The 26,104-nt window shown below is 40.1% G+C and overlaps 1 protein-coding gene across 19 annotated transcripts in view; it reads right to left on the bottom strand.

Annotated features, from left to right (window-relative positions):
* NCOA2 (nuclear receptor coactivator 2) overlaps nucleotides 1-26,104 on the bottom strand; it is a 281,080-nt gene that overhangs the window by 100,744 nt on the left and 154,232 nt on the right. For all 19 annotated transcript variants that reach the window (XM_048212570.2, XM_048212568.2, XM_057307897.1 and 16 more), the window contains 2 exons: nucleotides 4,149-4,253; nucleotides 1,328-1,500 (listed from right to left, as the gene is read on the bottom strand). In XM_048212570.2, coding sequence (XP_048068527.1) covers nucleotides 1,328-1,500; nucleotides 4,149-4,234 — 259 coding nt within the window. In that variant the 5' untranslated portion in view covers nucleotides 4,235-4,253. The remainder of the gene's footprint in view (nucleotides 1-1,327; nucleotides 1,501-4,148; nucleotides 4,254-26,104) is intronic.

Genomic DNA, 26,104 nt, shown 5'->3' on the forward strand with positions numbered 1-26,104 from the left:
ACCAATTATTTCTCCTAAGAGCTGTAGGAATATTATTCTATCCATTTGCTGATACCCAAAAAATGAAGAAGATACAAAATTGAGATTAAACGGAGCTTTTGATAACTAGGGGATCTCAAAGAGAAAAGCTGGAAGAAGAAAGAGATGAAGGGAGACCGAAGCAGGCACTGAGAGCAGAAACTCATGGAATGTTGAGTGCCGAGTGATAGAATTTCAGTGAAGAAACCAGGAAATAAAGACTGATTTTCAGAGTAAGCTGGTATTAGAAACTGTGTATGTATGTTGGCATTTATTTTTAAGTTCTTAGAAGACAGAACTACACTTGTAAAACTGTTTTATATAAAATTTAGCTTAATACTACATACATGAAAATGAAAAATGCTATGATGACGACATGTAAATAGGTAGCTGGGATTTTATGACAGATGGGAAGTTTCAGGTCATATACCTACACAGACAAAGACATTATTTTTCTAAAATCTGCCTCTTTTGAATATCACATAAAAGGTAGATAAAAAAAAAAAATGAACTCTGAGAGGATGCATTCAAAAGACAGATTACAAGAGATAATAATCTCCCCAGCCCTGAAGGAAAGCAGCGTATGAATACTTTAAGAGCATATATTGGCCCTGAGCACCCAGACACTGTTCATACTTGCCTAATACTCATTTTTTTTGGCACCACAAAGTCCAATGTGTTTTTTAAGATACTATTTTCTTAAATTTTTTTTTCTTCAAAGAAGGGAGGCAGAAAATGACCTCAGATAAAAAAGAAAACCCCAGGAAGAAAGCTGTCATGTTCTGTGTCTCAATTTCACAAAAGAATTCCGACTAAGGCTTGAGCCTTTCAAATCTCTTGTCATTCAGGATATGAAATTCTAATCTAGCGGCATGGCCAGTTGAGGCTCCGACTTAATCAAATATGCTGACTAGCTGAAACAGGAGGTGGCTCACTTCCTTACTTCTGGTTTCCATCTTTACTTGGCTCCTCACTTGCAAATTATGACAGTCACTTGCTGTGCAAGCAATGAAAATTCCAAGGTAGGGGAGGAGAATCAGTGGCACCTAATTGAGTTTTACTAGATGAAAAGTTACATCACCCTGCCTCACCTCAGTCTCCTCTGTCTTTAGGGAATTGCTGAATTTTATATAAAGCCTATTTATAAACCACTGCAAGTGATACTTGCATTCATCTTGTGCTGTGACATCATTTCCTCATCAATAATTTAAGCATAAGAAATGGATTAAAGGGACTCTGAAGGGACTTCTCACACATGAAAAAACAGAAACCGGCTAAACTCTCCAAAATATTAATTCAGTCCTCTTACCTTGTTCTTTGATCTGACGAATTTGCTTCACAGTTTCTTTTAAGATTGCACATTTGTCAGGTTTGAAGTTAAAGTTGTCTATATCATTAAAATTTGCAAAAATCAGCTCTGCAAGTTCCTCAATGTATTTATTTTCCTGTTCACGATTACGTTTCTCAGTGCTCCTCTTGGGACTAAAAAGAAGATACGTGGTTTTTATTACGAATTTGAAAAAAAGCTATTATAAAAAACATAAGCACGTTAAACAAGTTTTAATACAAAGATAGCAAACAAAAGTTACTTACATAAACATGGAAGTACTTTGGGGGAAAAAAAACTCTCTGTTTGCCCTAAGTGTTGCGTGCTTTTTTGAAATCAAACTCGCCCTAGTACATGATCATAGATTTACTTGTGTGATCATTTGTTCAATGTGCATAGCCTGTCTCCCACTGGACAGTAAGCGTCACAATGACAAAGCTCAGGACGATGCTTAACACTTGGCAGAAGTAGGCATCAAATTTATTGTTGAATACATAGGGGAAGGTTTTAGAAAAGTAAGGAAGATTATGTTATAAAATTTTAAAAATTTACTTAAGATTAGTAGAAGAAGAAAGGGAACCTAACTTACTTATAATAGGAATAAATGAATTGCAGGGATTTTTGGTAAAGCATAAAAAAGATAAAAGTAAATCTCCATAATTTCATAGACTTCTTTAGGATGTTGGTAATCAAATAATTTTTTTAAATAATGCAAAAAAAACCACAGTACAGCCAGAAACAAAAGCGAAACTGACCTAGGGTATTTGTTAACTGTCCAAGCTGAATGACGTGCAAAATATACACAAATGGTCCAAGTTCAACTAAAGTTTTAAAAAGTTAATGGAAGGGAGGGAAAAATAAAAATTGGCAAGATCTTCTCATTTGAATTTGACAAAATAGCAAGATCCCTTTGATAGTAATAGTGTACGCTTTTTTTTTCTTAGTAAAGGGCCCACTTAGTGACAGTCAATACAATAAGTAAGAAATGTAAGTTGTTTAATGTAGCAGCTTTCTGTATTTTTAATAATTATTTGTATATAATACCAACTGATACAGTTTGTAGTTTGTAACAGACCTCCATCTATTTGTATTAGCTTTATTTTCATAAACTAATAAAGCTGAGCTAGAAGACAATTTCTCCATTTCCTAGTGGTTACACAATTTGTCCAAGATCACCCAGTGAGTTACTGGTAGAGCAGGGACTAGAATTTGGTTTTTCTAAGTCTCATTTTTATTCCTAGCTTCTACTTCATTAAGTACAGGGAAAGGCAGGGAGTGGCTGGAATGCATGGAAGAGCCAAGTTCCCATCTGGACACCTCAGCCCCCCTCAACCTCTCTTCTGTACTACCACCCCCCCCCCCCCAACAAGATGAACAAACACATGACAAATAGGTGAGAAAGGGGAGCTGTGTTACAAAGACCTGAGAGCGCCCGGGAGGGGGTTGGGAGGCTCTCCAGCGCACCACGGCACCAGCGCAGCACGAGGTGAGAGAACTGCCCTCCACCGGAATAGCCTCCATTTTATCAAACTGCCTCCTCGCGTGGACTTCCGGGCATTAAAGGCAGTTTGACAGACAGATGGGTTGTGGAGAGCCAGAAGGTACTGGGGCATCTAGAGGCCACATACTGGAGCCAAGGGCTGGGGGCTGGGACATGCACAGTAGCGATTTAATAGACTTGTTCTGTTTGGCAGATAAAAGGGGAAAAGGGAACATAAAATATTTTTGTTCTTTCTCCTTCTCTTCCTGTCTTAATGACTTTTCCTAGTCCTTTTCCCTGTTAGTCTCCATCTGATCTTTTTAGTGGCCATTTAATAGAAGTTGTGGCTTTTATTTAACTTTTAAAATCATTTATATGATTTAAGTAATCAAAAGAATGAAGTGTCTCTCCTATCTTTGTTCCTTATTAGCCTAGTTCTTATTCCCCCAAATGGGTTAACAATTTTTAAGTGTCTCTTAATTATCCTAAAACAAATGATTTATACAAAGGGTAGTACTCCATAAACGTGCTTCAAAACTTGTTTTTCTCTGTAATGATATTCTTAAGAGATTCTTTTTACATCAGCCCATTAAGCATCTTCATTCTTTTTCACAGCTGTATTGCATTCCAGGTTACGGAGGTATCAGAGCTGCTTAAATAGTTCCCTACAAACATTGAGGTTTTTCCTAATCTTCTGCAATTATTAAACAATGCTGTAATAAGTAAACTCAAGTATCTATCATTTCGCCTGTGTGAAAGCATACTGTTGGAAAATTCCTAGAAGTGGACTGCTAGTTCAGAGAGGATACACCTTTATAATTTTACTAGATAATGCTAAATTACCCTACGTGAAGATTAGAACAACTCACACTTCCATCCATAATATATGACATGGAACGTGCTTTAAATTACTTGTTTTACTCACTTAAGGGCCACAATCTTTGTCACCAACTCGGAAAGTAAAAATAAAAATAAAACTTAGTGTAAAATTAACAGCAAATTCTACTATGGTATCTTCTTAATGACATCCTGTGATCTAACAGAAAAGAAAGTGTGGAAGACTCAAAATTATATAATAAGCCTGCTTTAATAGTCAAGTACACAGGGGACATCAGAAGAAGTTATGTAGCCTTCGTCTTCTTGTAAAGAATAATAAAATCTACAACTGATCAGCATAACCAAAAGATAAGCTAAATAATACATATTCAAAGGTTTAACTGTTAAGGAGAAAAACCAAACACAGTATTTCAGTGAGGTGTCAAGTCAGTGTTGCATGTGGCTTTCAGGGGCAGTACCGGGCCTGTTTCTCAGTAAGCATCTAACCTGGGTCCAAGCTGGTCAGGACATTCCTTGCGCTTTCTTGTCTCTGCCCTGGATGGGTCAGAGGTGTTTTCTCCCATCCCACTCATCTTGAACACATATCAGCAACTGAAACAAGAAATGGGGGGGGGGTAGAGAGAACAGAGCTGATGATAATGTCCCTGATCAATTTACCAACAATAAAAGAACTTTGACTTCAATCAGAAATTGACAACAGTTACAAATACACTGCTTGGATTAATAAGCATGTGTAACTTCTAATGAAAGGGCCCATTTTTTTTGTTTGACCTTGTTTAAAAGTTATTTGTAAAGGTTCACATTTCAAAAGCAAACAAGCCTACCTCATTGGGCCCCGACTCTCTGAGCAGACGTATTTCAGCAGCACCATGAACTACAGTCTGCGCGCCCTGGGTTTCTGCAGCCAGCCGTCAGTTTCAGGAGTGCTCTTGCACCACGGGGAAACTACAGGTGTTGTAAGGGGCTCCTCCCAGTCTCTGTTTTGGGTTGGCCAATGTGAAGTCTGTGCTGCAATAGCTCACCCACAACAGCCAGCCCTGGGAAGAGGCAGTGCCCCACCACTAAACTGAAGGTTTCCAAATCCGCCCAGCTACAGCAGACCCGCAGGACCTGGCCCCGCACACAGGGCCTCCAGAAGCAACACTCCCCAAACAGAGGATGTTCGCGCCTCCCTGTGGAGTCTCCGGTTCCCTCCACCCCTGCGGCAGCTGCCTCACTGCTCCTCCGCCCGCCCTCTGAGCCCTCACTCCCCGGCAGCTCGCCTTCCTGAGCACACCTCCCCTCGGTGGTTTCCTTTCTCACATCCTGCCGCTCCTGATGCTCCCTCCCTCGGCTAATTCTAGCTGCTATCACCGAAGCTCTTAAAATATACTTAAAAAAAAAAAAAGAAAGAAAGAAAAGAAAAAGAAAAAAAAAAAATCAGGGAACATTATTGACCCTAAGGAAAGAGGACAATTACTGGCTCCTGGTTGCTGGATTCCTTCCAACAAGAAAATAAAAGGCTATATAGTAAGACAATCAGTGTGTTCACATTGGTCATCATTAGTAAAATCAAAATAATATTTAAACATGCAAAGAACAGAGTGACAGAGGTTTAAATTCTATGAGAACTAAACAAAGGAACTAACAAAGACACTGGGGAAATGATGTCGTTTGTGCTTAATAACTGCTTAGCCAAAGAAAAAAAAATGCTGCCTAAAAAGAGTCAGCATTTAAAAGTCTTTCTTAGAGTTCCAATTCTCTGCTACTTCCCCCTTCCTTCTGTCTCGAAGGCTTCTAAAGTCACCTTCACCCTCCTTTACTTTCTGTAGCGGTTTTTCTTCCTTTCTAGATTGGAAAAATCGGATAGAAGAGCAAGACAGTAGAAGAAAGGTCAAGGACTTCAGAAAAATGCCAGAGAGCAACAGGTTCATGAAGAGCAAGGACACAGAGCAAGGTGGGCTAAGAAAACAGCACCCGAGATGGATCATTGTACCACTGTCACATACCCATCCGACTGCCCAGCCTTCCCTCCGTGAAATCTGCAATGCTCAGCCTCCCTACAAGCATTTCTTCTGCTCACAACTCTGATCCAAGAGGGCAGAGGAATGAATTTTTCTAGAGTCATGTGGAAGGAGGACGAAGAAACACTGTATCAGTGGAGGAAGGCTGCACCAATTGCACATTATATTTAAGAGGTCACGCAGGAGGGACAATCTGAAATCTAATGCCTGAGCTTCCTGCCATGGGAGCAATGTAGCCAAGTCCCAAGGTCTTGTACCGTGGGCAGTTTGGGGCTGATAAAGTATAATCTGTATTTAGTTATTCATTTAGGATTTGCCATGCACCAAGCAATTGCTGCATATGATTTAATCACAACAGACGACGAGAGGCAACAGAGCAGAGACGCTATATCCACGTAATCCACGTCCAAGCTCTACCACTTGGTTAGTTGTGGGACCTTAAGAAGTTACCTCCTAGGGCTTAATTACCTTTTCTGTTAAATGGGGATAATCATTAGCAACCCTAGCCCAGGGCAGTTGAGCAGTTTAGCAAATGGCAGAGCTGGGATTATTTGTATACAGGGTTAACACTCCTACTTTTAATGAAGATGTTATGGCAAGGGTGTTCTCATCAAAGAAGCCATTTTTCCAGTAATCACGTAAGCACAGGTCAGGAGGGAGAAGCTGCAAGATATAGACTGCATCTGTCTCTGTGCTTGACTCTTTCCCCTCATCTCCATGTCACTGGCACTGTCAATGTCATCTCAATGTCATTCATTCATTCATTCATTCATTCATTCAAAGACTGCCTGCCTGCCAGTACGTGTCAGGCTTAGTGCTCGAGAAGCACAAGGAGGAATGTTGCTCTCAAGAAGAATACAAGCTAAGAGGGGAGATATGTCTGTATATGGGGAAAACGGCAATAAGTAAACTTGGTAAAGGTATTCTATAACTGGCACACATTTCCGTGTACTGTAAGATCCAAGAAAGAAGAACACTCTGCCGGCTGGGATAGGGAGGTACTGAGCTGGACTTGAGGAAGGCCTAGGAGTTCTAATAGTGAGGAAGGGAGCCAGGGCATTGCAGGAGGTATAAAAGGACAGCGGGTGAAGCAAAAACCTCCACACCAAAACCCTTCTCAGATGATACCTATGAACATTCCTTTTCACTGTTTCTCTTGGAACCACTGTTCTCATGATTTCACTCATGAGCATGTAAGGAAAAACATTACCCATCCAATCTAAGTAAGCTTTCAACAAATGACCTCCAGGATTTCCACTGTGGAAGCAGCTATAAATCATAAAAATTCAAGTAAATTTTTATCATCAAAATATTAACACTCAATATTTAACAAAATACCCTATTATAAAGCAGCTACATATATTAAATCTGTTGATGAAAATCTGCCCCCCATAAAGTATCACTATATATATTTTAAAATACAGTACTATCAGAAAGATTAGAAAGCTTTTCAAAAGACAATTAATATATGTGACTATCTTAAAGTCGGTACTCAGTTTTGGGATTTAGCATTAGCTTCAGCCATCATCTATCTTAAATGTCCCCCAAAATATATATACTAATAATTATAATGTTGCACAAAGGGACAGAACTGATGTATTTCAACTAAGGGGCTAGAAGGAGATAAGGAGCAAAGCAAGGAGCTAACAATTTCTGGTCTAAGTATAGAAAACCATTTGAGCAGACTGTTTATATTTTACTTGAGTCTACTCAACACTGGCTCACAAACCACTCTATTTGTAACTTTAAAACACCATTAATTTCCTCTTAAAGTAAGTTATTATGGGCTCAGTTTTCTCTTTTATTATTATGTGATGGTACCTTAAACACATTTCCCCAAAATAAAAAAAAATTAACTTTATGAATGTGCTTACTTCTTATTTTTTGGTGTCGACCCCACATGCCCTCTTTTCTGAGCAATTTTCCTGGGGCTATGTATGCCTAGCACACACTGCCAACCAACCTGTAAACCACCAAAGGAAGAAAAAAGAGGGGCTCTGTAGTACTTAGGGGAGCCAGCCACGGCCATCAGGCTGGGGATGCCCCCTCTGAACCACTGCTCATCAACCAGAGGAAAAAAGACAAGACTCTCAGATGAAAAAAAAAGAAAGAGAGAGAAAGAAGGAAAAGCAAGCAAGGAAGCAAATTTAGGGCTGAAGCCTAGAAAGGAGGAAGGTGATGGAGGTGGTGACAGGAGGCAAGCAGCCGGTCCTGGGCGCCTCTTTCTTGCCTGCCACAGGGCTTGAAGTGGATGAAATCCTGGAGCAGACGTGTGGATTTATGCCCTGGTCCTTAGTGGATGAACCAAATAAATAACAGTGACCCTCATTAACGAGGTACTCAAAGAGAAGTGTGGCGCTCTGATCTAGAGGACTCTGATACTCTTCATGCCTTAGGTGAGGCTCAGTTAGCAGCAAGCGTAGTATTTCACACTAGAACGTGTGCTGGGCTCAGTGAGTTAATTTCCCCCTCCCAGTCAAGTGATACAAAAAACAGAGATAGAAAGAATGATAGATTCAATATATAGATTTATAACTACTACTGTGCACTTAGGCACAGAAAAATCGTCTAAACTCTATGAATAGATGAGTTTTATTTTTTATTTTTAAAAAGATTTTATTTATTTATCTATCTATTTAGTTTTTTGTCAGGGAGCACAAGCAGGAGGGAGCAGCAGGTAGAGGCAGAAGCAGGCTCCCCGCTGAGCAAGGAGCCTTGCTCATTCCAGGACCCCGGGATCATGACCCGAGCCGAAGGCAGACACTTAACCGAGTGAGCCACCCAGACATCCCTGGAATGATGAGTTTTAATGCATTTTTGTAGATCAAAGTTAAAAATCAATTCCCAATAAAAGGGTAAGAGATGGAAAAATAGTGAAGGGCAGCAGTGAAGGTTTAGAAATCTTATTTTATTTTGTAAGCGGGCCTAAATTAATAGTTTCTTAAAGTTTCCGCACGTTTTCAACATTCACATGAAATTAAAATTCTCAAGCGTTTCACTCTCAGTTCTGAAACTGTTCAATGTAAATCACAAAAACTGAAAATGACACAAGCAAACTCTTGGGTCGTATCTGATGGTAATTACAGTCATTGAGAACAAGCCAGTTTCTACCAGATGTGGGGGGTTGTGAAAGGACAAGTCTGGAAAAGGAGTTTCAATTTGTCCGTTCTTGTTATCTACAACAAACAATAATCCCACTCTCACTGGAACAGAACCTCCTCCCTTACATCCTCTGATACCAACTTGTATAAACTGGACAGTAAAGTGTTACAGACACCAGAATCAAGGACTTTTTCTTTTTTAAGTAACGATATTCTGGGAGGGTGAACAATGCTGGTTATATCCTTAGCATAACGACAGAAAGCAAAATGCAATGTTAAAGCCTCAACACAATTAAAAACTGCACTCTTCGTTCATGAAATTCATCAATATAACTTATCAGGTAACAAAGCTGTTGCTCACAATACAGCCTCATACCATTAAAGCTAGTTAATCAACCAGACTTCATGCAAACGATAATGTGCATTTTATCTTTTATCAGTACTGGCCATCTTCCAAACAAGGCCTGTAAAACTGTCAGATTTATTATATGTGGAACAAATTCAGTTAAAGAATAAATAAGGATAACACTGTTGCTGAAATCCAAACATAATAAGGGATCAACATCAGAGCTCTCTATTGCTAGTTCCAAGAAATATTTTTTAAAAGTTAGGCCCTCTGAAATTCCTTACTTTGCGATGAAATTTATAATGAAACGTACAAAGAGCTGTTGAAACAACTTCTCTTATCAATGCCTACAAGAACAGGCGATGCCTGATAAATCATCTAGCTCTTGACATGAGACCAGAAAGGCTCCTACAGCTTCCAAGGCCTTCCGGGTTCTTTCTGAATTCTCTTTACAAGAGATACATGGCATTGCTGTGTATTCTGTAGTCTGATTCTTCATACACTAAGAAATACTCAAGCAATACTGCCGCTGTACATAAAACTTCACAGAAATGCGTTTCTATTTCTATTCTATTAAATTACAAAAGGATAATCTTTCCAGCAGTGAAAGATGCATTCACTATTTCTTTATCACAAGTGAAAACATTTATTCATTCTAAATTCGAAACATTTTTTCCCTTAAAGTATACTGTGTTCCGGGAGGGGTCCCTTTACTTTAGAAATAACAATTTCTGGGCCAGTTTCTGATAAGTCAAAGAGAACACAGTATCTAATGCTCAAATATGCCAACCGTGCTTTTGGATGTAGATGCCTGAGAAAGGCAGAAAGCACAGAAGGGCCAGACCCTGCAAGTCAGCAAGCTGATACAGAGCTAAAAACACGGAATTGACGGAGGAGGGGAAATACCTCTCTGCAGAAGTGTCAAGTGGGCAAAATCACCCAAAGCAAACATTGTTTTGGCAAGACCCCAACTCTTGGCAAGAATTAAATAAATATTCTCTGCAGTAAATATACAGATTATGCAAGGATATACTGTTGCTTCATATAAATAAGCAAAGGAGCATTACACATGCAAATATAAGTGGAACTGTGTAGATTTCCTAAATACATGGATGAGAGCACACCGAAAAATCACTTTTTCTTTCCACTGTCAAAACAATTAGTGCATTGAACACAGTGACAGAAGATACTATACAGTATTTCAAAAATACACTGTAGCTAGTCAAAGGGTATATTATTTTTCTCCAAGTGTCATAACCCTTTTCAACTAGATCATAAGAACACTTTTAAATTCATCTTTATAAAACGCTATATTGCTTCATGCTTTTCATATAATATTAGTTTACCTCACATATTGCAGTATGTATCTACAGATCCAAACTCGTAAAACTGCACATTAATTCATACAGTGACAACAGTTCGATTACTGTCAAGTTTCAGGAGACTCACTTCATATAAATACAGAATAAAAGTCATCTTATTTGGAAACAAATTCTCAGCTAAACTTCACTAGTTTTGAGAAACTTACTGCATGCTTGACTTTTTTCTTAATCACAGTAAGCCAAACGCGAAGTACTATTATTAGGACATGATTTCTCGATAACAAAATACTACCAGTTTCCAGCTGGAGACGGGATTCAGGAAAATAACACCGCCCGCAGCTCTGTACTGCTATTCCCCGAGTAAAATGGCTTCACCACCTACCTCGTCTCGTGCTGTTTCTTACTCCACGCAAAAGTAGTGCAGCGTATAAACAAATGTTTAAGCTACAAAATTCCTTCCTTTTCAATATGCTCTCAGATTTACTTTTGTATAATGGCCTTCAAGTGGTATATTAGGCGGTAACTAGAAGACATATTCCATTTTCTGACTGAAAGCCAATCATGCTCATGAATTTTTTAGCTGAAAGACACTTCAAGATGCCGTTGGGAAGACTGTACTGAACACATGAGGCTGCAAAGGGGCAAAGGGGCGGCGGCGGCTCCGCGACGCACGCGGCAGCAACCCAAGAAGTGTGAGTCCGCGTTCACCGGGCGCACACATATTTTGCGGTAACGCTGCCATCATCCACGCAGCTCCTAGAGAAGGAAAACGCCTTTCTTCCGGTCTTAGCTGAGCAAAATCCAGTGCAGAATATGTAAGTGGCAGAGAGCCGTTCTAAACTATCATCACCGACAGGGGGAAATGTCTCGTCTGACATCAGTGGCAGAAGACGGGTCCCACTCTGGATTCTCAGAGGCTAGCTTCCTTAATAGAGCCGCTCGCCGGGCTGCCTGCGTCCCCAGCGACGTCAGCGGCGCTAATTCGGCCAGGAAGAGCCAGGCGAGGTTTCAGCAAGGCCTGCGCCGAGAAGACACGGGCGGACGCGGCGTGCCCTGCACAGCGTAGGCGCGGCCCTCGCCTTCAAGCCCGGTGTACTCGGCCCCGGGCAAGATCCCGAGCCCCGGCTCTCACTGGAGCCTTAGGATTCGCGAACGAGGTCATCGAACCAACAACTGCAATGTAGCGCTTGTGTTGGAGTTTCATGACTTGTCCAGATTAAAACTCACTTACCTGTCTTTATTCTGAAACCGACTTGACTCTTCTTTTTGAGATTTAAAAAAATGTCCTAATTTATGAGGAAAACTTACGGAAATGGCAAGGGCAAGACCGCCTGTTTCTACATAAAGAGTACTTTTATTAGTCCAGTTGTAAAACGCTTTTAAATAAATAAATGAAGTCCTCTCTCATAGTATAGTATGTTGGGGCTTGTGTGTGTACTTACTAACATTTAGGAAGTACTTACCGTGAGTTGAGCACTTGGCACATACTTGTCTTGCTTAAAAAAATCTCCATTTTTATGTTTATATACATGTGTATACACACACTCTCTCACCTTGCAGATATCTAACCTCTCTGACCTGCTTCCATGAGTAATTTGCCCAAGTCACAGGTCAGGAGTCAAACTTAGGTATGATTGTAGTAACTCCCACTCACTGAGCACTTACTAGCTGGGCAGGAGCGCTCTATGTACTTCACACATATGAACCCCTTCAGGGCCTGTAACAACCTATGTGTAGCCCCATTTTACAGATGAGAAAATGGAGATACAGAATAAAGCAACTTGACCAAGGCCACAGTTAGGAAGTTTTAGAGCTTGTAAGTGAATCCAAACACTTCCTCATTTCTTAACCACCACAACGTGAGCACTGAGGTTCCTGTATTTCAATACTTTCACTACAGAGAGAAACAAATTAATATATATAATAGAAAGCAGTATACTTTAATTTCATTTGATCACCAGTGAGTAAATAATTTGAAAGCAGTTTTCTTTTTGCTAAAAATCTAATGGTATTATTGCAAAATGCAAAACATTTCTTTCTACAAAAAACATACCTACTTTAGAATCATTCATGGATCCACTCAAGACCTAATTAATGCACTAAGTACCACTGTAGCCTCTGGAAACACAGCCACGAACAAAACAAAGTCCCTGTCCACCTGAAGCTCACATTCTGGGGCAGAAAGGAAATCATGCCTCAGCTCACAAGCAATTGTGCCCTGAAGGGTAATGAAGTAGTACTGTTATTACTGAATTTGTTATGAAGTTATTGAAATAACAAAACCAGCTAGGAATGGTCTCTGGCACACTAAGAATGCTCAGTTTCATTCCAAACAGTAAAAGCCTTCTTTTACTGACTAGAACAAGTAGTAGTAATTGGTTAACTTTAAAAGTCAGGTATCAAGAGCAATTATAAAAATGACACCTACTACCTTTAATCATTGTGTTTTAACTTTAAACATAAAAATATACATCTGAGTATCAGTCTCCACTGGAGTTTCATATTGACATTAAGGCATTGTCTACTCAATATCTGTTTGTCTAAAACAGAGCTAGGAATTGTAGATGATCTGATGCTTATAAGTCCTTACGAGGTATATTTTTATTATTTTTCCTATTATAGATGCGTTGCATATACTTATTTGACAGCAATTTTTGCTCATTTGAGTTTTTCAAAGCATTCATTCTGGTTCTTATGTATCTTTTCAAACTTATACTTAATTAGTTACATAATATTTAATTAAATGATGTAATTACAACAAGTGGCATAACCCAGTCTAGATAAGAAGCTGGCTCTTGGAAGCCATGCAGTGTCACTGCAGGGTACAGAAGTGTGGAGTGCCGCAGGCACTGGGGGCAGAGCAGTGGCAGTCCCGTGATGTACAGAGGGGAGCAGAGATCATGTGATTATAACAGCCCATCAGTCCCACCGGACGGAGGCTGATTAAGAAAATCAGAATTCATGCAAAGGTAACCTAAAGGCGAGGTCATTTAATCATTCAACAAATATTACTGAACCGTGCCACGCCATGGTTCTACATACTGGGGGATACAACAATGAACAAACAGACCAAGTCTTTTATCCATGACTCTTACGTTCTAGTAAGAAAGTGGAGAGGGAAGAAATAGTAAAACAGGCATTTACTTTATCAGATAGTGATTAGCACTTTAAAGAAAAATAAGGTGGTTAGGTTAGAGTACAGTGTAGCCTTTTAAATGGGTGGTCAGGAAGGTTCTCTTTTGATAGAGTGACATCTGAGCAAAGACCTTTCTGACAGACCTCTAAGATTCCTAACAGAATTTATTATGCAACCATGAAAAGCTATACAATGTAGTGGCTCAGAGTACATCCTCTGTTGTCCACTCTGGTCTGGACGTTTCACATGGGAATATCACCTGTGAATATCAGTTATGTTAATTCTGTTAATTAATCTCTTTGAACCTAAGTTTCTTCATTTCTTCAAGAAATAATAGTACTTATCTTTTTAAGTTTGTTGAGAGCAAGAGATGTAAAGGGCATACAACAGTGACTGGCACCTAGTAAGGGCTTATTTAATAAATGTAAGCTATTACAGGTTGAATTTGATAGCATGTAAATGTTTATGAAATAATTTAAGCTGATGGTGAAAACAGATGGAGAAGATTAATTTATAGAAAAAAAACTGGAAGAAAATTCATCATAATATTAGCAATTAAATTGTTTTGATGGGTACTATGGGTGTAATTTTTCTATTCTCCAAACTTCCTTTCATTAACACATCAGACTTTTATGAGTTTACAAAAAAAAAAAAGAAAAAGGAAGGAGGGAAGAGGAAAAGAAGGGAAGAAGGGGGGAGGAAGGGAGGAAGGGGGAAAGAGAGGAAGGGAGAGGGGAAGGGGAGGAAGGGAGGAAGAAGGGAAGAGGAGGAAAGAGAAACCTGGCTGTACTGCTGGGGAAAAAAAAAACCCAAAACCAAAAAACAAAACAAAACAAAACAAAACACCAAGCAAGCCAGAAAGAGATTTTTTTTAAATAAGCAGTTCTCTGGAATTCAAACTATAAATGCACAAAAGTTCTTTACATGCATATTTTTTGGAAGAATATTGCATAAAATGAGGTAAGCCTATCTTATAGTAAAAGTAAGAAACACAAAGACTGCCCCAAATGAATAAGAAACTGAACTTCATTTAAATGAAATCTGAAGTATAAATTATTTCCTTTGATAAATCAAAAGATAACCCGCAACAGTTTCCAGACTACTAAAACAATCTTACAACCAACTTGCACTTCTCCAAATCTACTTCTACATAAGAGATATGGAAGCTCTTGGTCATTTTGGACTCATCACTTATTCTCCTTAACTTCAAGAACTTTCTTATATTTTCCCTCCTACTGACATGACTCCCTTAAAGCAAGAAAAATACCACATCGTAAGAGCCTTCTAGCAAAGGTTACTAAAATCGCTCTTCTTCCTCAGGAAAATCATATCCCTCAAGCTCAGCTGAAAAACCATCCTCTTTATGAAGGCTTCCTAGATTCCAGCAGGAAGAATGAAAGTTTCCCTTCTACTTGCTTCCCAGCCCAAGGTGCATAAAATTAAAACCACACTTCTTTCTCTTGCATCATTAGTTGCTTCCCTCTGGAGACGGTCCAGGGCACTCTCCTGGTGAGCTCACGTTGCCACCTCCCACAGTTTCTGGGTGCCACAGGTGAGACTTGGGATACTCATTCTTTCCTGTCTTTTCTCATTCTCACTCATTTTAACTCCAGACTTTCTTAGGAGTTCTTTATCTCCAATCAAATAAGAAAACAAAGTAGGGGCAAAATTTTTAAGCACGTCCCAGGGATAAAGTATAGGGACCAAATTCAATGCTTGTGCTCAGAGGAAAAATTAGCACAGGGCAACAAGCCCCTTTGGCGGTTTAAATTATGTTTCCTTACTGGGTAAAACCTGTGTGAGAAGTCTTTCTGAAATATTCTTTTTTTATGTTTCCCCCGCCCTGTTCCCTACCACTCTTCCACAGAAGTGGAAAATGAGGAAAGAGGAAAAACTTGGTTTGGTGGGAGGACCTCTGAATCATTTTCTCACCCTACCAATTCCTATAAACTTTCTTTTGGTCACATCATTACAATAACTCTGAACAGGATTTGCTGTGAGGCAGTGGTGCCATTAAAAATAGAAAAGGGCAGCTCCGGCTGGACAGCCCCACTCCCCATCCAATTTGGTCTTATAAAAATAAACCAAATTAATAAGCATTTTTACCTGCAAGTAACACATACCCACAGAATGATTTACTGAGAATTACTAGAATGTAGAAGGTTATTTGTAAGTATCATTATTCTAAAAACATTTTTTAAATAAAGTTGGCACCTAAAAGTATGAGCCAAAACACTATTTTCTTCCTCTCTCAAATGTTGGATATCGGTAGTTGTTGAAACCGACCATCCTATAGTTTATGGGAGATTTATGTTTGATGTTTCAAACTTGGGACACACAAACAGCTTTCAGAAGTACAATCATACTGTTATTATTGTGACTATATACAACAGAGCCCAAATCTCTGACCTCAGGATCAGAGGCCAGGGAGTCCTCAGGTTTTAAGGACTTCTGAAGAGGACAGACTTGTCCTGGAGAGCTGTAAGTGGAGGGATTTTTCCCTTTAATAACTTCAGATGGAGAGTTATAGAGTTTTGTAGAACTAAAAATATAATCGGACTCAAGAATGGTAGCTTCTAATTACCCACTGGGTAGTTCATAGAATTTAGACTCAAATTAGCTTAAAGTGTGTTACATATAATAATAATTTAATGGACTAAATAAGGGTAGCCTAGAACAGGCACTGAAAAGATTAAAACAAATTCCCACTGCAGAATGTGTTATTCTCTACCTTTTTCTTTCATTAGTGCTAAAACGTGCTTCCACTGAGAGAGTAAAGAATAATCGTTTGGTAAAACCTGCACCTATGGATAAAGATCTGTAGACTGTTGCACCGTATTTAACCGTAACAGTCAAGTAATAAGCTTGAAATGACACTTAAAAGAAATTAACATAATTGCTTGACACCTCAGAGACAGCTAACTATATTATACTCCTTTTGTCTGGTCCAAAACCAAAAGGATAAGAATTCATTCTGAAACTCAAACCCTGGTTGCAGTTGGGAGAAAATTGGTTGACGTGGAGAAAATTAAGCTGGCTCACAGAGTTATCAAGACATACCACATGTGTCTTCATAATGCAGGCATATGATTTCTTTAGTTCCGTCTTTTGTTTTAAGCCAACGTTTCAAAACCCAGAGCAATGACTATTACTTAGGGCAAAAACGTATTTGGGACTGGACAATTACGTTTCATATAAGATTAAGTTTCTAATTAATACAGGTAAGTCTCTTTTTGGTATTAAAAATATAACCTAAATTATAGGGTTTTAATTTAAAAATCTACTTGCATTTCTTTCCTTCTGATGCTCAACTGTACTGATAATTACTGAGTAAGCTGCTAAGGGCAAATATACTGTGTTCTACGGACACGGCAGTACAAGTACTAAGAAACTGAACTTAATCTCAAGAAATCAAAGATTTAGGAGGAAGAAACAAGAATGGAATTAACAGACTCCAGTATATATGAAAAATACAAAGTGCTAATAAGGAGAAAATTGCTTCTTGCTGTGGGGAGCCGTGGTGAAGGTTTTAGGAATGCCTGAGCTGGGTTTTGAAGGATGGACACAATTTTTCAAAGTGAAGCTGGAGTGGGGGGTGATGTAGGAGATACGAGGAGAGCAAGCAGAGAGCCCAACGTGCTGGGCCAGAACTGCTGGTGACACATACCACTCGACAACTGGGGGGCCCCGACCTTTCCGTCCTCATCCACCCTCTCTCCCTCCCAGCCTGCTGTCAGGCCCTGAAACTGTGGTCTGAAAGTGCCGCCTAGGAAGTGTCACAAACGCACACTGGCTGCAGCCCAGCGCGATGGGATGAGGAGCCCTTGACGAAGCCCTGCAGGCGATCCCAGGTCTGCTGAAGTTTACCACTGCCCTAAACTTCAGAGTGAGGTTTTCTTGCCCCATCAGCGACCTGAAATCCCACTAACTCATAGTAATTACCTTCCTCCCTGAGGGAGAAGGAAAGGGAGAGATAAGGCAGAGTACATTTTATTCATTGGATTCATTTATTCACCAGATACTTAGTAAGTGCCTACTTTGTAGACTGAGAATACAGAAAACCTCCAATGCCAGAATGAGCAGTAGTTCCTCTTGATTTCATAAACTAGGGGCACAGTGAAAAGTTCTGAGCCAGGTGTGGTAAAGTCACAGTGATGCCAGAAAGATCAGCATGGTGGCGGCATAAATGACATTTCCGGCAGGGGAGGGGGAGGGCTAAAGACTAGCTAATAGGATATTGCAGCAGGCCACACAGTGTATGACTGCATTTATATGAACCCTCCAGAATTAGGAAAGCCATAGAAACAGCGAGCAGATTACTGGTTGCCAGGGGTTAAGGGGAAAGGGAAATGGGGGGGGGGAGGGGCCTCCTAATTAGCACAGGGTTTCTTTTCCGGTGAACGAATATGTTCTGAATCTAGATGGTGATGGCCGCGTAGTTTGTGAATCAACTAAAAACCACCGAACTGTACACTACAAAGGGTAAGCTTTATGTTATGTGTGGGGAATCTCAGCAATGCTGTTATTCAAAACAAACAGAAAACAACAAGTCCCATGAGCTTTTAAGCTTGATGCTGATAACCCGGCCAATTTGTAGAACAGACACAGGGGTGGTTAGCAAATATTTAGAAAACACACTGGTGTTTATTATGAGCAAGAATGACTTCTCTAACAATTCAACCCAAATGAATTTTGCTGCAGAGATTAAAGCAAGAATTTTAGGGCACCTGGGTGGCTCAGTCGGTTAAGTGTCTGCTGAGCTACGCAGGTGCCCACCATAATATAATCATTTTCTAAAATTATTAAGATAGCTTCCATTTTTTACTATTATAAATAACACTGTAATAAATATCTTTTATATAAATACTGATCCATTCTTCTGATTAACAATAATCAATAGTCTCTGGGGCACCTGGGAGGCTCAGTGGGTTTTAAGCACCTGCCTTCGGCTCAGGTCATGATCCCAGGGTCCTGGGATCCAGCCTTGCGTTGGGCTCCCTGATCAGTGGGGTGTCTGTTTCTCCCTCTGCCTCTTCCCTCCACTCGTGTTCTCACTCCCAAATAAACAAAATCTTGAAAAAAATTTAAAAAACAATAATCAATAGTCTCAATACAACAGTCTCAGAAATGTAATTGCTAGATCAAAGGGTGTGACTGTATTTAAGTCTATTTATGCATATTATCAAGTTGTTTTCCAAAAAAGCTGTTATTAACTTACAATCACCTCAGCAGGGTATGTGAGTTCCCATTTCAGCAAAATTCACAATAATAATAGGTATTATGATTTTTTTAACACACTCTAATTTGAAGATTATGGCATGACATTACTTTATAATTTAAACTGATTACTAGGAATTGAATACCTTTAAAATGTTTACAAGAACTTCATTTCTACTTTGTTAAAAGGACGCTGAGTCCAGGAGATGGCACAGAGACAGTATGTGCAAGTGTGCTAAGCATCAGACATAACACCACTGGGGAGAAGAAAGCAAAATGTGGGTTCCACTGGTGGTTCCCAAGTTTGGCTGCTAATGAATCACCCAAGGAGCTTTTAAAAATATGGATTTCCTGGCCCTACCCCAGACCAATGACATCAGAATCCCTTGCAGAAGACCTCAGGTGATCAGCCAATGCCTGCCCAGCACTATGTGGGGAGGAGAGCAGAACTTAGAACTACAGGGCTAGAGGACAATGAAGAATTAGTCCAGGTTGTGGAATAACATTCTCGGCATTAATTAACTGATCATTATAAACAAAGAGTTCTCCAGTCTAGTCTGGTTTATTTTTTTTAATCAGTGACTCAAAAAAAAAAAAAAAAAGCATCTATTCATCAAATAGGCAGACGACACAAAACACAGCTGTCATGTGTGATAGCAAGATGACATCTATGAAAATCTTAGTATTAGCAGTCTAGAATAGAAAGTCCAAACCAGCACAATGACACTGACTACATACCTTTGAATTAAAATAATGTGAATACCTATAAAAGCAAATACATAAAATAAACTAAAAGCAATTTTAAAAGGAAAAACCCTCACAATCTTTCTATTCTAGTGTGTTCAGTATTTGAATATGAGCAAAGATGAAACTACTCTCACATTTGGTCACCATCCATTATCTTCATCTATCCTGTGCTTCTTCCCTAATACAACCTGTAACAAGTCTACTCCATCCTACAGCTTTCCCTGTGCCTTCTGAAGTCCTTATTCTGAAGTAACAAATTCCCCTATACCTTTAGCCCGCTTACAGAGTATGGAGCTATTTTGGCTCTCCTGACAGGCCTCCCCTGTAGTCCATTCCAGAAGCTGTTCATTTCCTCGTTACACACATACTAGGGATAGGAGGTGGGGTCACACTCTCCATACTCCCGAGAGCAGCTACTAGACCAGGGCTCTACCACAAGGGTGACCTTGCATAAAAATCTGCTTCTTTGAAACCCATGTCATAAAACACCCTCTACCTGCGTTCAATTCTGAGATTTACCAACATGCCACTTAATCCTCCACATTTACTAAAAAGCTTGACATATAATTAGTTCTTCCTCTTCAGCCCCAATCGGTCATCATCCTGAGTGATTGCAAAGTCTGTGTGGATGAGCTAATACCTATCCTCATAGGTCCTCGTCTGTCTCAGCTCCAACAAAGTCTGCCTCCGTTTCACTGCAGTCACTGGCTCCTATGATCATACCCTGAGCTTTGTTATCACCCAGAATTGTTACAACTTGAATGCCACTCTCCCTCACCATCTCCCAGCACACTAGCTTTCTTACTGTCTTCCTCCTCAATTACTGGTCTTCAGTGTATAAGGAACCCTAGTCCCTTGTGCCTTCCACTCACCCCATTTCCCTCCCTACCTAGCGAGATCCACACCAGCCCCTGGACACCCTCAGTTCCCTTTCACACATTTCCTCTCCCAAGAGTCACTCCTCAAAACTTAAACCCAAGATTTCTCTGCTCCTGGAAGTGGGAAGCTGAGCACTGACAGAGAAAATCATACAGCGAAGGGGCAGAACAGACATTTTAAGGCTTTCTAAACTTGACTTGGACCCGTAGTCCTGCCTGCCAACCCTTTTATTTGTTCTCAAGTCAGCTCCTTCTATTTACTCCAACAATTATTTCCAGCTTTTATCACTTCCGCAAATAGCTGTTCAATTTGACTTTACTCAACTTCCCTTCTTCCTCCTTACAAAGATAGCCACTGCTATCTTCATCATCATTCCTGGTGTCTCCGAGGATGCAGGGGGGACCCCTCCTCTTGTAAACACCAACATTCCAACCCCGTTTCCTATTTCCCTCCCCACCTTCTCTGAGACTTTGCTACCAAACTTCTTTTTGCCAAAATTTCAACCTCTTCCTCTCTACTTTAACCAAAAGCACACTCAGGTCATTTCCATCATTAAAAAAAAAAAAAAAAAAAAAAATGCCCCAAGTCTGAATCCTTCTCTAGCAACTATCCAATCTCACATCTTTTCTTCACAACCAGACCTGCCCAAAGACTACAGGTCTGTGTCCCTTACCCAAAACATTTGGGGGCCATGGAATTTAGAACTCAGATAGATAGATACATGTTAATCTTAGGAAAAGAATATGTGGCATAAACCATATATCACAACATCCCCACAGGGGCCTGTGGAAACATTTTGTAATCGAATTCAATATTATTTCTGCAGTGAAATGTATGAATATTCACACTAAGTGGGACAAATGAAGATTATAAATCATTTCACATCCATTCAGGTCAGGTTTTACTGCCAAATGAGTTATAAAAACCTTTCCATTTTCAGTTTGTTGAATTTTGAGATTCAAATAAGGGAATCTAGGCCTGTGGTTTATTCCAATTCCCTTCCACTTACTTCAGGATCCAAAACAATGACATTTCTTTGCCCAACACTCCACTGAATATGCCATCCCTACTCTTCCGCCACTTTCGAATGCCAAGCCTGCAGGACTCCTGGCACACTGTGTGTGATGTTACTTCGTCTTTCTGCTGGGTTTGCCTGTCATGAAGACATCCCCCCAGGGCATCTCTCTATTCCAAGGCTTCCACGGCAAAGCACTCTACATAGGTCCTCCTCCTACGTGGATTAATTATTCTTTTCCCATCTCTTCTGTGGATCTTCCCCTTTGCAGTTATCCAGACCTCCATCTCAGGCAAGCCTCCCATTGGTTGTCATCTTTTTTTCTACTTTCTTTTTATAGTTACTATTATTTTTTAAGTAGGCTCCATGCCCAGTGTGGAGCCCAATGCAGGGCTTGAACTCACAACCCTAAGATCAAGATCTGGGCTGATCAAGAGCAGGACACTTAACCAACTGAGCCACTCAGGCACCCGTTTAAAAATTATTTTCAACAGCTCTACTGAGGCATAATTCACAAGCCATACAATTCACCCTTCTATTTTTTTTTAAGTTTATTTACTGAAGTAATCTCTACACCGAATGTGGGGTTTGAACTCATGACCCAGAGATTGAAAGAGGCATGCTCTACTGATTGAGCCAGCCAGGCGCCCCCAAAATTCACCCTTTTAAAAACATGTAGATTTCATGATTTTGTCTAATCACAGAATTTTGCAACCATCACCACATCTAATTCTGTAACATTTCATCACCCCAAAAGGAAGTCTCATGCCCAATATGCAATTACTCCTCATTCCCTTCTCACCCATGCCTTAGCGTCTACCCCCACTTTCTGTCTCTATGGGTTTGGTCTAACCTGGACATTTCATATAAATGGAATCACATAGTATGTAGCCTTCTGTGTATCTTCAGGTTTCAGCAATACTGCAGCACAGGCCAGTACTTTATTCCTCTTTATGGCCAAACGTTACAATGTATGGCTATGCCACATTTTATTGATCTACTCATCACTGACGGACACTTGGGTTTCTACTTTTTGGCTATTAGGAATAATGCTGCTATGGACATTTGTGTGCAAGTTTTTGCACAGACATAAGCTTTCAGTTCACTTGGATAGATACCTAGGAATGAAAGTGGTGAGTAATATGGTAACTCTACGTTTTACTTTTTGAGGAACTGCCTGACTGCTTTCCAAAGTGGATCACCATTTTATTTTTCCATTTGCAATGTTCAAGGGGTCCAGTTTCTCCATATCCTTGTCCACATATTATTTTCCTGTTTTTTTTTTTTTTTTTAAATTATCACCATCCTATTTGGTATGAAATAGTACCTCATTGTTGGGTTTCACCTTCCTTTCCCTAATGAGTAATGATGAGCAGATTTTCATGTGCTCATTTGGCCACTGCATACCTTCTTTGGAGAAATGTCTATTCAAATCTTTGTCTATTTTAAACTTAGGTTCTATAGTGATTCTTAGCACCACTTTGGAGTTATGAACTGTTCTGAGAATGGGATCAGAGCCAAAAAGTGAAACCACAGATATACAAAACAAAGCATACAATTCTCCTCAGAAGTCACTAACCCACTAAGACCATTTATGGGCCCTCCAGATTAAGTACCCTTGTTCTGTATCACAGGTTCTCAACCATAACTGCATATATAAAGATCACTTGAGGAGCTTTTACAAAATACAACATTACCACAAGATCCAGCAATTCCACTTCTGGGTTAAATACTGAAACGAATTAAAAGCAGGGACATAAACAGATACAATATACATTCATATTCTTGGCAGCATTATTCACAATAGCCAAGAGATGGAAATAACCCAAATGTCCATCAACAGATGAATAAACAAAATGTGTATATACATACAATGGAATATTATTCAGCCTTAAAAAGGAATAAAATACTGACACACACTACAACATAGATGAACCTTGAAAACATTACACTAAGTAAAAAAAAGTCAGACACAAAAGGCCATACATTATGATTTCGCCTTCATGAGGCACCTAGAATAGTCAATCCACAGAGACGGAAGGTAGAATAGAAGCTACCAGTGGCTGGGGCGAAGGGGGAATGAGGAATTATTGTTTAAGGGGTAGAGTTTCTGTTTGGGATGATGAAAAAGTTCTGGAAGTGAACAACACTGTGAACATACTTAATGTTACCCAACTTACAAATAGTAAAAATGATAAATTTTAGGTTATGCATATTTTACCACAATTTAAAAAAATACTTATCGACAAAACAAATTAGACATAAAACAAAATGACCAGGACACCACTCCAGACCCATTAAATCAGAGATTTTAGAGGAGCAGTCTGACCGTTAGTAGTTTGCTTTAAAACTCTCCAGGGAATTCAAATGTCCAAATCGGGTTAAGAACTCCAGCATTATACTCTCCGCAGTGGTATCACCTATTTCCATGGTTTCTCAGATCTTTCTTTCCAGCCTTGGCCTCTCAAAGCTTCCACCTCAAAATCCAACTCACCAAATTAAATTCAGCCACTCCTTCGTGGCACCCCAGAACTGCCCACCCAGAAGAGCACCCAGCCACCGAACACCATCGTTAAACTTCTCTAGTCTTCCCCCCAAATTGTCAACAATGTGGCTTCGCCTCACGAACAGGCTCCTCTCTTGTCACTGTGATAATCATTACCGCTTCCAGTTCAGCTCGTCACCACTTCTTACCTGGATCATCTAACCTAACTTTCCTTACCTCCAGATAATTTCCCTTCTTAAAACCTTCAGCAGACTCGATTCCTTCCAAGACGAAGTCTGTGCTGCCTCCAGTGTCACATAAGATGCCTCAGGATCTAGCCCGTGCCTATTTCTCCAGGCTCCCCTCCCGTCCTATTCTGTTTGGCCTGGTAATGTAAACTGCCCACGGGTCTGTACCTACTACAAACTACGCTATGAATGAATCAGTTTTTGTTCTCTCCTCTCGGCATCACCAAGAAAACACAAACTTTCCCCTGAACTTCCTTTTGAGTTCTCACGTTCCGGTGACGTGCCTATTTGTGCTTCTGTTCACTTCCAGCCCGCAGGCTAATCCCACAACCTTCAGGTACCAACTGTAACCACAATGAATACAGTGCACCACTTGCCCGAACCACAAAGTTATGCTGAACTTAGGTGGTTTCGACATTTAGGATTATGCCAGGCCCCCATAGGCTCAACTATGCCCCAATTTATCTCTAAACCCACAGCCCAGTCCTTCTATACCAGTGAAAATCTGTTTTTCATGTCTGGCAATAATTGGGGCGATTTCTCTCACTTTGGTACATTCTGCTCACAATAACCCTTGTACAAGAAACAACTTCCTGCTTACATCTGTTACCTTGTCTCTCCTCCTACTTAATCCTAGGTGCCCTGATAACATATCCAACCAAGTACATTAGAAAATTATGTTCCAGAATCTAATTCCAACTGTCTTAAGGTTACCTGGGGGTTGAATAATCTGGAGGTGACGAGAGATCAAATCAGAGAAGCCAGAAGGGGCCTCTGGAATGGGTCATTGTAGGAATTCTATTTCAACCCTATCAGAGCTAGCTGTATGTAACTCGGCAATGATTAACTCTGATAATAAACAAATACACTAGGTTATCTACATGAAAGACTAAACTTTACAACCAACCAAGTAGAAAAGTCAGGGAATTTAAATCAGTCTTCTAATTTCTGATGTGAAGAAACACAAGACGCAGAGCTCCATAGACGGTCTTGGTAAATGTCACATAGTACCAGACTCTTCTGTACTCCATTCTGAACCTAACAAGCCATGCCCACACCTCTTCTTAAAGTCCCTCAAGGGACCGTTCCAAGGCAGGTTTTATCCAGCTCCTCACGCAGAAGACACCATCACAATACCATGAGACACTGCTCTACCAGCACTCCACGCAGGTGTCCCATCTACAGGCTGCCCACTGGTCTACTGGAGTGATCTGGCACGAGAGTTCTTTCCAGGCAAAGATAATGGTGATTGGTTGAGTCTAACAGATTCTGAGTCTGTGGAAATAGGAGAGCTGTTCGTGGGCAGAGAGAGAAGTTGAAAAGACATAAAGAAGGAAGCCACAAGATAATAAAGGCATATGGAGCAACGAATGAGCCAAAGTTACAAAGCAGAAAAAAGATATGCACTGAGTTTGAAATGTCTGATTAGTTGGTGAAACAGAAGCAGCTGAAGCAGACGGGGAGCACCTTTGCCACCACCAGTCAACAAATAGATGGTGGTTCTCAGCCTTTCTTCACAGTAAATCACATCGCGGGCTCAGTTCTTCCAGATTTCAATACCCAGGCTATCAAATAAATATGGAAGCAGGGGAATTTGTAGACCGTGGGCTACAAGTCCACCCCTCCCACCAAAGACAAAAGCCCTATTGAGAATGACAGCTTTATTTAACCGCATCCGCTAACTTGGCCCCCAAGTCAGATACAGCCTGGCTCATCTCTTGCTTTCATCATTCACTAGCTGTGCAACACACTGGGAAAGGTACTTAACCTCTCTGAGCCTCAGTTTCCATGTCTGTAAAATTCAGAAATAATAATCACTTCCTAAGTTTGTATGAAAATTGAATGAGATCAACTATTACACAGCCTGATGCATTGAAATTGCCTCATAAAAGAAAGCCAGCGACCTTTATTAACAGTCATTATTATCTGAAATACTTGGCTCC

This window comes from Ursus arctos, unplaced genomic scaffold, assembly GCF_023065955.2.
Source record: "Ursus arctos isolate Adak ecotype North America unplaced genomic scaffold, UrsArc2.0 scaffold_6, whole genome shotgun sequence".
NCBI classification, from domain to species: domain Eukaryota; kingdom Metazoa; phylum Chordata; class Mammalia; order Carnivora; family Ursidae; genus Ursus; species Ursus arctos.